This window comes from Salmo salar, chromosome 29, assembly GCF_965601325.2.
Source record: "Salmo salar chromosome 29, fSalSal1, whole genome shotgun sequence".
NCBI classification, from domain to species: domain Eukaryota; kingdom Metazoa; phylum Chordata; class Actinopteri; order Salmoniformes; family Salmonidae; genus Salmo; species Salmo salar.
Window position 1 is genome coordinate 18,834,959 of NC_138319.1, and position 12,961 is coordinate 18,847,919.

The following is a 12,961-nucleotide window of genomic DNA, read 5'->3' on the forward strand; positions in this document are numbered from 1 at the left end:
AAGGAAAAATGGATCTCAGATAAGCTCTTTTGAACAAATGTGGCTGGATAATCCATTTTTCAAACAAACGTAATTGTCATTTTACACTACCGTTCAAAAGTTTGGGGTCACTTAGAAATGTCCTTGTTTTTTTTAAAGAAAAGCACATTTTTTTGTCCATTAAAATAACATCAAATTTATTAGAAATACAGTGTAGACATTGTTAATATGTTAACCAGAACTGTCTTTATGGTTCTTGACTACACCCCAAATATTTTAGTTTCTAAACGTAATTAACATATTCTATATCAAGAAAAGGAAAAATGGATCTCAGATAAGCTCTTTTGAACAAATGTGGCTGGATAATCCGTTTTTCAAACAAATGTAATTGTCATTTTATACTACCGTTCAAAAGTTTGGGGTCACTTAGAAATGTCGTTGTTTTTTAAAGAAAAGCACATTTTTTGTCCATTAAAATAACATGAAATTGATTAGAAATACAGTGTAGACATTGTTAATGTTGTAAATGACTATTGTAGCTGGAAACGACAGATTCTTTATGGAATATCTACATAGGTGTACAGAGGCCTATTATCAGCAACCATCACTCCTGTGTTCCAATGGCACATTGTGTTAGCTAAGATTATCGTTTTAAAAGGCTAATTGATCATTAGAAAACCCTTTTGCAATTATGTTAGCACAGCTGAAAACTGTTGTGCTAATTAAAGAAGCAATACAACTGGCCTTCTTTAGACTAGTTGAGTATCTGGAGAATCAGCATTTGTGGGTTGGATTACAGGCTCAAAATGGCCAAAAACAAGGACCTTTCTTCTGAAACTCGTCAGTCTATTCTTGTTCTGAGAAATGAAGGCTATTCCATGCGAGAAATTGCCAAGAAACTGAAGATCTCGTACAACGCTGTGTACTACTCCTTTCACAGAACAGCGCAAACTGGCGCTAACCAGAATAGAAAGAGGAGTGGGAGGCCCTGGTGCACAACTGAGCAATTGGACAAGTACATTCGAGTGTCTAGTTTGAGAAACAGACGCCTCACAAGTCCTCAACTGGCAGCTTCATTAAATAGTACCCGCAAAACACTAGTCTCAAAGCCAACAGTGAAGAGGCGACTCCGGGAAGCTGGCCTTCTAGGCAGAGTTGCAAAGAAAAAGCCATTTCTCAAACTGGCCAATAAAAAGAAAAGATTAAGATGGGCAAAAGAACACAGACACTGGACAGAGGAACTCGGCCTAGAAGGCCAGCATCCTGGAGTCGCCTGTTGACGTTGACACTGGTGTTTTGCGGGTATTATTTAATGAAGCTGCCAGTACATATTCCATAAATGTATATATTCCATAAAAGAATCTGCTGTTTCCAGCTACAATAGTCGTTTACAACATTAGCAATGTCTACACTGTATTTCTGATCAATTTCACGTTATTTTAATGGACTTTTCTTTCAAAAACAAGGACATTTGTAAGTGACCCCAAATCTTTGAACTGTAGTGTACATTTAAGTAATTTTTAGCAGACGCTCTTACAGAGCGACTTAGAGTAGAGTGTACTATTGTGAACGATGAGATGACTTTCCAGTTAAGGTTATGAGTAATAAGGAACTGTATCTGAAAAGGGAAAACCTGTGTGATAAAAATGTGGATAATGTTATAAATTTACCAAGGAACTGTTTGACAAAATTAATAACTCATTCACATCCTGGCTTTCATTCAGAGCAGTGATTGCACTTCGGTATTTCTGGGGAACTGAATCAGCATTTCCTTAGAGGGCTGCTATCAGTCCTTGCGTATATAAAGGCAATACAGGTGAGACAACGAGCCAAAGGAACAGGAGGCAAATCGAGCACCTTCTATCTGAGCTGAGTTTATACTTGAAGTTTAGAAACATTTGCATGCATTTCAGTGTCCAGCTGGTGTGACAGACAGCCAGGATGGAGGAGGAAGAGAGAGCCATTGCAGTGGTTGGCATTGGATGCAGCTTCCCTGGAGGTCTGACAGTTAACCTTTTTTTGTGATGAAGCTAGTTCTCTCAAGTATTGTAATTAATTTCATTTTATATTTTCAATCACTTTGAAGCTAGATTCTGCAGTTGAAACAATAACAAAGCGGTTACCCTGCTTCTGTATTGGTGAAAAGCTGCGGGATGTGCCTGGAGAAATGTAACCACTCTCAAATTCCTAGACAGAGCTATGGATGCAAGGACTGACCATGATATCAAAAATAATAGTTTTAACCATGTTTTTAAGCTATACAAGTGTTAATATACATTTACGTTGTTTTCAAACATTGGAGTAAAACAAGCTTATATTTTGGGTTCTGATGGGGTACGACAGCTGAGCTAAGGTTATGAGGTATTTATAAGTAATATTCTTCAAGAATCAATGGGTATACAGTCAGGTCGAAAACTATTGGCACTCTTGATAGATGAGCAAAAAAGCTATATTGCATTCTTAAACATTTTAGAACATTATATTTTTATAATAATGCAATTCCTCAAAGAAACATATATATTTAAATATATATATTTATATATTTTAAGATAGGGGTCATAATTATTGGCACCCCTGTTTTTAATACCTTTCAATACCTCACCTTGCGAGGATAACGGCACTGAGCCTTTTTCTAAAATGTTTTATGAGATTAGAGAACACATTTTAGACCATTCCTCCATACAGAATCCTTTGAGATCCTTGATATCCTTCGTCTGCGCTTATGGACTGCCCTCTTCAATTCAAACCACAGGTTTTCAAAGGGTTTCAAGTCCAGAGACTGAGATGGCTATTGAAATAACCATTTCTTTGTGGATTTTGATGAATGCTTGGGATTATTGTCTTGCTGGAAGATCCACTTGTGGCCAAGTGGTCCACTTGATCTAAGATCTCTTCCAACGTGTTCTCCAATCAATAACTTTTCACTTCTTATAGCACCATCCCACTGGGCACAGACATCAGTTCAACGTCTAGTTTTGGTTTACATTTGGTTGAGTTGTCAACTAAAGTTGATTTTAACAAGAAATCAACAAAACATTTCACCATGTCATTGAATTTAGGTAAAGGTTTGGTGGAAAAAAAATACAAAATTCCGTTAAATGTATGATTTTTTTCAAATCCAATCAGTTTTCCACATTGATTCAATGTCATCACAACGTAGATTCAAACAGTTTTTGCCCTGTGGGATATGAAGCTGCTTAATTTAGGTTTATTAATTAAATAGTTACAATGCCAGCAATGAAGACACCAGACTACAGAGATTACAACTATTACGAAACATCAGCTAATTTGGATTGATACATGCAATAACATGAATGTAGAAATGTTTATCTATGACCTAAAGATCATTTTTTATCAAAAACCTTTAACATCTGTAGCTATAACTTGTTATGTTTTATTTATAGACAAGCTTTTGATGAAATTTGATTCAAAATTGATATACAATGTTATGAAAAACATTTTGTTAAAAAAAAAATTAAAAAAAATACAATAATATATATATATATAGGTTTGTTAAAACAATTCCAATGTATTTCCCATTCTGATACAACACATATTCAATTCCAGGTGAGGGGCTTGACAATTTCTGGAATGTACTTCTGGAAGGAAAGAACTGTACATTGCCAATCCCTAACGAGAGGTTTAACAGTACTTTCTGGTATGATGCTGACAATAGCAAACCTGGAAAGTCTCACACTAGCAAAGCTGCTCTCATAGACGGGTTAGTATGAAGTTTCCCTGACCCTCACCATTTTTTTTGTTGCACTGCTACGGTTACTCATAATTTAATAATGTACTGCAAATAATCAAAGATGCTATACTACAGTATACTGCAGAATTATATTCCTGGTCATGTGCAGTTGACCAACAAATGCTCTTGTCCCTGAATTCCCAGCTTCTAATTGCCTTTGTTGTATTGAATATTTTCCACTCTGGTTTACTGGTTAATGTTTTTATTCTTAGCTTTAACGAACTAGACCTGAGGTTTTTTGGTGTCACCGATGCGGAGGCCGACTACATGGACCCTCAGCAGAAACTCTTGCTGCACTGCACCTATAGGGCACTAGAGAATGCTGGGATTCCAATGGAGAAAGCTAGCGGAACTAGGACTGGAGTATACCTAGGTAATGTTACTTTTTTTTCTTTACAGATAAGTGTGAAGTTGTGATTCGTGACACTATGATTGATACTAATAGCACGTTCAATTCTCTATGAAACTCTGTAGGACTAATGAACAGAGACTACGATCTCACAACCGCCCAGTACAATCCAGGCTTGACTAACCATTGGAGTGGCACTGGTAAAGCCATGAGTATTGCAGCCAACCGGATATCCTACACCTTCAACCTCACTGGTCCATCAGTTGCCATAGACAGCGCCTGCTCATCATCTCTTGTGGCTCTGCACTTTGCTTGTCAAGCCATAAAACAAGGTACAAATCTTATCAAATTGTGCGTAAGATAATTGCTTTACTAATCATTAATAATTATGGGCTCCTGAGTGGCGCAGCGGTCTGGCACTGCATCTCAGTGCAAGAGGCGTCACTACAGTCCTTGGTTTCGAATCCAGGCTGAATCTGGCAGTGATTGGGAGTTCCATAAGCAGCACACAATTGGCCCAGTGTTGGCCGGGGTAGGCCGTCATTGTAAATAAGAATTTGTTCCTATCTGACTTGCCTGGTTAAATTATATATCTTTTTTTTATAGATTGCTATATTATTTTACATTGCTTCTTTTAATATGTAACCTAGATTTCATGCACACTACCCCTGTTACCTACCAATTGTGCCCAGAGGGAAATGTACAAACAATAAAGCAAAAGTTAGAATCATATGTTTGACTAATTAGCCCAGTTTCAGCTACATGAAAAAATGGCACCTGCAATTATATAAAAATGTGTTTGTCCTACCAGGTGACTGTGAAATGGCTCTCTGTGGCGGTGTAAGCTGTATCATAGAGCCACAAGTCTTTGTCGCTCTCAGCAAGGCAAAGATGATTTCACCTGAAGGCACCAGCAAACCTTTCTCCAGCAGAGCAGATGGCTATGGCAGAGGAGAGGGCTGCGGGATTATTCTGCTGAAGCCACTGAAACAAGTGAGTTCTTACGATTGATTTAGTTTTCACTCTTTGCAGTACAGTTCAAACATATTCAAACTGGCCAAACATTTATCACAGTTGGCTATACAATGTGTCTGGGAGTATTTGATGCAATGACTGAACTCTCAAACTTTAACTTTGTCAAAACTTCTAGAATACGACTAACATATTACATATACTGTATTTACCATCCCTTGTCACCAATTTGACTTAGACTGCAATAGACAAGCTCTTGTTTCTAGTTTTATGACTTTACTTGACAGTTTTATTTGCAGATCTGCATATACTGTACAATTTGACGCACCAACAGCCATTTAGGGTGGAGCCCAACAGTTCCATGCAATAAAAAGTTGGCACAGACACTGGTCTATCAAACATGTTCCGTTGAATTTCAAATCTTTTACAGGCCTTGAAAGACTGTGACCATGTATGGGGCATCATAAGCAAAACTGCAGTAAACCAAGATGGCCACACAGTCACTCCAATCACCAAGCCATCCATGGTCCAGCAAGAGGAGCTGCTCCGCAGAATCTATTCACAGTCTGACCTGTCAACTGTCCAGTACATAGAGGCTCATGGGACTGGAACTCCAGTGGGGGATCCCATAGAAGCAGGCAGCATCTCCAAAGTCATTGCCAAAGCCAGACCCCCGGGTTCAGAAACACTCCGCATCGGCTCTGTGAAAGGCAACATTGGACACACAGAATCTGCAGCTGGTGTGGCAGGGCTAATCAAGGTACTCCTAATGATGAAGCATGAAACCATTGTTCCTTCACTGTTCTACTCTGAGGACAGTGCCAGTATAGACGCTAAAGCCTTAAATGTAAAAGTTCCCACTAAAGCAGAAAAGTGGGGAAATGCAGGCTCGGTCGAACGGATTGCAGGGATCAATAATTTTGGTTTTGGAGGCACAAATGCCCACACAATTGTCAAACAGTACAACAACACTCACACCCAAACAGCCGGGGTTGATAGGTCTTATGAGTATTTTATCCTCTCAGCAGCATCAGAAAAATCTCTTACCATGATGGTACAGGACACAGTTGAACAGATAAGTGCAGACAAAACAGTGGAACTCCAGGGTCTGTCATATACATCAGCCTGTAGAAGAAGCCACATGAAACATAAATACAGGAAGGCATTCACAACATCCTCTCTGGTTGATCTGAGAAACCAGCTGAAATCTGCTTTGAACAAAAAGATTGCCCCCTCCAAACTAGATCCAAAGTTAGTGTATGTTTTCTGTGGGAATGGTGTCGCCTACCGAGGCATGTGCAAGCAGCTCCTGAAACAGGAACCTGTGTTCAGAGAAAAGATCAAGGAGGTTGAGGCACTTTTTCAAATGTACCAAAGAATGTCCATCACAGAGAGACTGGAAAGTGCATCAGTTGATGACGACTTTTCAAAACCAGATGTTGTCCAGCCCCTACTCTTTGCCATTCAGGTTGGCATTGCCAGTCTCTTCAAGCACTGGGGCATCAAACCAGATGCAATTCTTGGCCACTCTGTTGGAGAGGTTGCTGCTGCCCACTGCTCTGGTCTGTTGTCCCTTGAGGATGCAGTGAAGGTGATTTACTTCCGCAGTACTCTGCAGAATAAAGTCACAGGAGGCAAAATGCTTGTGGTCAGTAACATGGCCGTGTCAGAGGTCTTGAACCTCCTTCCCTCCTACTTAAATAAGGTTTGCCTGGCTGCCTCCAACAGCCCACAGTCCTGCACCCTTGCAGGTGATGCTGATGCTATAGACAGTCTCCATCAAAAGCTAAGCAGTTCAGTCAAGAGTAAGAATCTGTTCCTCCATGTTCTAGACGTCCCTGCTGCATACCACAGCCAGATGATGGATCCCATCCTCTCTCAAATAGAGGACAGTATTGGCTCTTTACAGGTGAATCATGTTGAGACAGAATTGTTCTCCACAGTGACAGGGAAGGAGGTAGAGCAGCCAGACTTCAGCACAGGCAAGTACTGGGCCAGGAACATTCGAGAGCCTGTTGCATTTGAACAGGCAGTGAGATCAGCAACCAAAGACAAGAAGAATGTGGTCTTTGTAGAGATAGGTCCTAGAAGGGCTCTACAAAGAAACATCCAGGAGACTCTGGGAAATGACACCATAGTTATGTCCTCAGTGCAGCCAGAAAAAGATCATGAGACAATGCTGGACACTGTGTCCAAACTGTTTGAGTCTGGGGTTCAGGTAGATTGGGACAAGTTCTACAGAGGTTGTGAGACATCCCCAACACCTACCCCAAGGTATCAGTTTGATTGTGTGAAGAAAGATGTCATCTTTGAGGCAGCACAGAAAGGTACATCGGGCAGTCATCCTGTGTTAACTCAGACAGGCAATGATGGAAAAACCTTCAGTTGTGATCTGGCCTCAGCCTCAGTGGCTTACCTGCAGGACCATAGAAACAATGATGTTGCCATTGTCCCTGGTGCCCTCTACGCTGAGTTGGGTTTGGCTGCCTTCATGGCAAGTTCCAAATCAAAGGTGCCACTCAACATGCTGCAACTCAGTGTCAGTTTTCAGAGTCCATTTCTCATTGCACCAAATTCTCCTGAGATGAGTGTCAAACTGGATCACTTTGAAAACGAGACAACGTTTAAGATACAATCTCCTACAGCAACGTATGCATCAGGCAGCATATCATGCAAGCACAGGAGGTTGGCTGAGGAACAGTACATCTCTCTAGACTCAGTTTACAAGCGATGCACATCAACTATGAGTACTGATTACTTTTATGATTACCTAAGTAAGAGAGGGTTTCAGTATGGTTCTGTTTTCAGAAACAGGGGAGATGTGCACTATGGTGCAGACTTGATGGAAGCCATCTCTGTCGTAACTGTCCCTGAAGAACTACTGCCTCAGTTGCATGATTTCTGCATTCACCCTGTAGTGCTAGACTACTTGCTACAACTGACTCCAATCACAATAGTGAATGCATTCATGGCAAGGCCTGGCTTCCCTGCAGAAATAGGCAGTTTGACTGTTCACGAACCCCTGCAGCCTGAAATGGTTCTTTATTTGAGAGCCGCAAATGTTGCAGCCGACCATTTCGAAGTATCTGGCTGTTTCACCGACAAAACAGGTCGGGTCTTGGTTGAACTGAAGCATGTTATAGTCAAGTATCTTGGGAGCCAATCTAATGTTGTTGAAGAGTACTTCTTCCACAATGACTTCAGTGTTGTGTCTGATGACTACAAGGCCATTAATAAACCCAAGGCATTGGTTTTCGCTGACCAGATGGGTGTATCTGAAGCCATGCAAAAACATTTGAGCTCACAGTCGCAATACATCTCTTTCACACATGCCAATGATCTCTTGAGCCGTGGATTCAAAGCGCTGTTGTCAAAATTCAAAATCTCAGAATTGAAAAGCTTTGCAGAAATCTTGTTTGTGTGGAGCAATGACAATGTTACCTCCCACGAAACAGAGGCTATCCTGGAGAACATGGTAAACTGCTGTGAGATGTTCCGACAAATAGTCCTGGAACTGAAGGCTATGAAATTTCCAAATTCCATCAGAGCAATAACCTACCGGTCAGCAGAGAACACAGTGGACTGCATCAGTGCAGGCTTTGTCCTGTCAGGCATGACTAGATCATGTGCTGCAGAAATGGCAGATCTTTCCTTCCAGCTGATTGACATTAGCTCTGTCTCTACAGAGGACATCAGAGCTCTGTCTCAGGTTCTTGACTCATTCCCCTGCAGCCAATACCCAGAATTGGTGGTGAAAGATGGACAGATTCTAAAACCTTACATAGTACGCACTCCCACTGAAAGCAGTGACAACTCACAGGAAAACGTCCACTCTTTGAAGTCTGAGGAGTTCATCCTTCAGACTGCTAACCCATACAGAATGACTAGCTTGTCTGCCATTCCCTGTGATGTTGAGCATAAGAACATTGAGGAGAATTCAGTTGAGATTCAGCTCAGTAAGATTTGTGTTCATTCCTCTGACTATTTTCCTGTCAGTGTCTCTGATATGAACTATGGCCCGACAATGTACTGGAACAAACACACATCTCAGAACCACCAGCTTTTCGCTCTAGACTTCAGTGGCACTGTCACAGCTGTAGGGAAAAATGTGAGCAAACTGAAAGTGGGGGAGCATGTAGTTTCATGTTATCCAACTGCTGCATCTTCTAAGATTGTGATTCCTGAAGCAGCGTGCTACAAGACAAAGAAGCTCACATTTCTGAAGGAGGCACCCTGTGTGTCCTACTTTGTACTTGCATGGGAAGTCTTGCATCGTGCATTACCCAAAGTCAAACAACAGAGGTTGGGCATCATCTCATCCGTTCCTGACTCAGGTTTGACAAAGGTCTTAGCCCAAACTGCAAACAAATCAGGATGGAATAACATTGTTCTGCCACAGTTTAGTGATCAGCTTCAAAATGTGAACAAGCTTGATGCATTTGTCCTTTTGCCTCCATTTGACAAATCTCAGTTTGAAAAAGCATGCAATGTTTCCGGTGTGAGACACATTGTTGCTGTATGTGAAAATGAGTGGCAATCCTCCATCTCACAAAATGGCTTCAGATGTGGCAATGACAATGTTCGCATTAAGACTGTTCAAATGTCTAGCGCATTGGAAAAGGGATCTATCAGAGCAGAGAATTCTCACATTTACCGTTGGCTCAAATCAATGCATTTGGACAAGAAGTGTTTAGATTTCGAAACCAGCATCTTTCAGAGAGTGTCATCCGGTAGCATTGAGTTCCTGCCTGTTGAAGAGTCTGAATCGTACTTCAGCTCAAAAACCCTGCCTTTTGTGGCACTGGGTAAAGATGATTCCAAAGGCACACTGTCCAACATTAAGTTGTTGCCTAAACCAAACCAGCTTTTCCAGAAAAACTCTGTGTACATTGTCACAGGTGGTCTAACTGGACTAGGGTTAGAAACAGTAAAGTTTATTGCACAGCGAGGAGGAGGGTATATTGTCATTCTTTCCAGAAGCAGTCCCTCGACCGACTTACAGCAGGAGATAAGCAACATTAAGAGTCAGTCTGGCGCCACAGTTGTTAGCTTGCAGTGTGATGTTTCAATCTCTGCACAAGTAGTGAATACCATTATTGCGATTAAGGAAAGTTTCCCCTCTTGTCCAATCAGAGGGGTCTTCCACAGCGCCGTCGTCCTGCATGATGGCCTGATTGAAACTCTTGACAAATCTCTCTATGAGAAAGTCCTGAAGCCCAAAGTGAATGGGGCTTTGAATCTGCATCACGCCACAAAACTCTGCAAGTTAGATTACTTTGTGTGTTACTCCTCCATCTCTGCCTTTATTGGCAATGCAGCACAAACAAACTATTGTGCAGCCAACTCTTTCTTGGACACATTCTGTCAGTATAGGCGAAACATTGGACTAGCAGGACAGTCCATAAGCTGGGGAGCTTTGAACCTTGGTCTCTTGCTGGACAAAGACCATTTCCAAAGATTTCTGGCAGCAAAGGGGATGATGGTCATGGGGGTAGCAGAAATCCATGAGAGCCTAGAACAATGCCTTCTGCTGAACAGACCACAACAGGTTGTCTGCAAGTTCAGTTTCAAAAACCTGATGCGTCATGTTCTTGCTCATAATGCCTCTCTAAACATACGTTTAGGTGCACTGGTGAATGAGGGGATAACAAAAGAAAAAGGGGAAGTTGCAGGATATGACCAAACTACCGTGTCCATGTCACCAAGTGAATACGTCAAGTCAGTGCTCAGGGAAACGCTTGGTGTTGAGAATGATGAGCTGAATGACGATTCTTCTCTCACCGCATTAGGCATAGACTCAATGCTAGCCATGACTTTGCAGAATCTTCTCTTTCAAGACAGGAGTGTGAATGTTCCCCTGGTTAAATTACTGGACCCCAACAGCACACTGTCTACTTTGGTAGCAATGCTGGAAGAGGGTGCAAACCAGGAATCTGAGCTTGGTGATGACCTTGCTTTGGATCTGATGGAAAAGAATGAGGAAGAAAGTTACATGTCTACTGTACTTTAGAGATCAATCAAATTTGATTATTCAATCAAATTTGAATTATTTAAAGCCCCAATGCAGTCTTTATGATTACATTTTTTGAATCACTGTATGTCTAATAAATCAGTGTGTGTTTATTTCACGACAATAACTCCAAATTTATATTTTTTTAATCATTGATTTCCCTGAGCCTCCTTTTGCCATTGAAATGCTCAGTCAGATTGTGTAGGCGTGTTGATACAAATGTAAATATATTTACATACACAGCACTGTCTGGACTGCTTACCCCTTCAAAGTAGGAGAATACATACGCAAATAAAATATGACTGGTCATTGGTAGGAATAATCAGATCAGATTGTGATGTCATGCATGGGCCAAAAACGTCTTCCCACCTGAACAGGCTGAAATTCCAGGTGGTCCCCCCCCCCCCCCCCCCCCCAAAAAGATCTTAACTAAAAGGACATTATCATAATTTTCACAATTTCAGAGTGTTATTTCGACCTCTTAGTGTGAAAAAATATATAAATGTTTGCCTGCACTGCCCAGTCAGCGCTCTTTCATTGCATTCAGTTTACCTTGATTTGGTCTTGATGTTTAGACATACAGAAGGCTAACCTTAGAGATGTTCATATTATTTGAACGATTAAATATAAATTCTGCATACATTGTTACTTGAATAAAAATGATTTATGTAAAACTAGTGCAATATATGAGATTTTTACAAGAGAAGACAGTGTCCAAAATACTTCTGCGAAACAAAAATACTATATCAGGCTGAATTATTTTCACTCTTTTTCTTTTATGGTAAAACGTTGACAACCTTTCAAATATATATTTTAATTTTTTACAAAATACATATGTATTATTCTGACATAATCAACTTTTGTTATGTTTTGATGATAGTTTAATCTGCCATTTTTCTTTCAACCTTTCTGAGTATCATAGTCAATGTTAGATAATCTTATAAGTACTATATAATGCTTCTTTCATCTCATGCTATTCTTGTTTATTCTGGTTGTGTTCAATCATTTTTGTAGTGTGCAGCAGGTGGAGTAGCAATGAAATATCAGTCAAATATTACAAAACTAAAGATTGGAATGTTAAAAATGGAGCAGAGGTCTTTAATAAACAATTAAACAAAATATTGCAAATTGTCCAGATCTGATCACTTGTATAATTTACTGTATCCAACAAAATATAAATTATAGAAAAGGAAACACACTTACAATCATGTTGGTAGATAGATATTTTAATGTTCTATCATAATAGAAAAATAGACCACATTTAACAAGGAAATTACATGATGCTAAAGGCATCCCTTTGTAATCGTAAGGGTTTAGAAAAATTATTGTATAATTTTAGAAAACTGTTTTAGTTAGAATGTTTTTTTTCTTAAATGTAAAAAATATTATTTGAAAGCCACTGTAGAGTGGAAATTCATTATGAAATGCTGAGTTGGTAAATACCCTTAAAGGGGAAATCTGTAGTTGAAACAATAACAAAGCGACAATCCCGCCACTAATTTAGTAAAGAGCTGAGGGATGGGGCTGGGTTAATGTCACCACTCTCAAATTCAGAGCTATTTGCAAGGACTGACCAGCCATGATATCAATATTATAGTTTTAACCATGGTTTAACGCTATACAGTGTTTGTTTACAATTACATTGTTTACAAGCAATAGAGTAAAGCAATCTCATATTTTGGGTTTTGATGGGGTACGACAGTTGAACTGAGCTCATTAGGCATTCAAGTTATATTGGGTATACAGCACCATTCAAAAGTTTGGAGACAACTACTCATTCCAGGGTTTTTCTTAATTTTTTACTATTTTCTACATTGTAGAATAATAGTGAAGACATCAAACCTATGAAATGACACACATGGAATCATGTAGTAACCAAAAAAGTGTTAAATCAAAGTCA

General features: G+C 40.0%; 1 protein-coding gene across 1 annotated transcript; it reads left to right on the top strand.

Moving 5' to 3' along the window:
- Positions 1–1,766: 1,766 nt before the first annotated feature.
- Positions 1,767–12,140, top strand: LOC106590295 (mycolipanoate synthase). Its single transcript, XM_014181144.3, has 6 exons — positions 1,767–1,978; positions 3,547–3,700; positions 3,943–4,103; positions 4,205–4,411; positions 4,891–5,072; positions 5,482–12,140. Exons 1-6 carry the CDS (start codon positions 1,921–1,923, stop codon positions 11,059–11,061), a joined length of 6,342 nt encoding a protein of 2,113 aa, XP_014036619.1. The 5' UTR covers positions 1,767–1,920; the 3' UTR covers positions 11,062–12,140.
- Positions 12,141–12,961: the final 821 nt, after the last annotated feature.

Excerpts from the sequence above, each read along its gene's own strand:
- LOC106590295 (XM_014181144.3), top strand. The coding sequence starts at position 1,921 with ATGGAGGAGGAAGAGAGAGCCATTGCAGTGGTTGGCATTGGATGCAGC. Across the intron at positions 1,979-3,546 it reads TGGATGCAGCTTCCCTGGAG|GTGAGGGGCTTGACAATTTC; the intron begins GTCTGACAGTTA and ends ATTCAATTCCAG. Across the intron at positions 4,412-4,890 it reads TTGTCAAGCCATAAAACAAG|GTGACTGTGAAATGGCTCTC; the intron begins GTACAAATCTTA and ends TTGTCCTACCAG.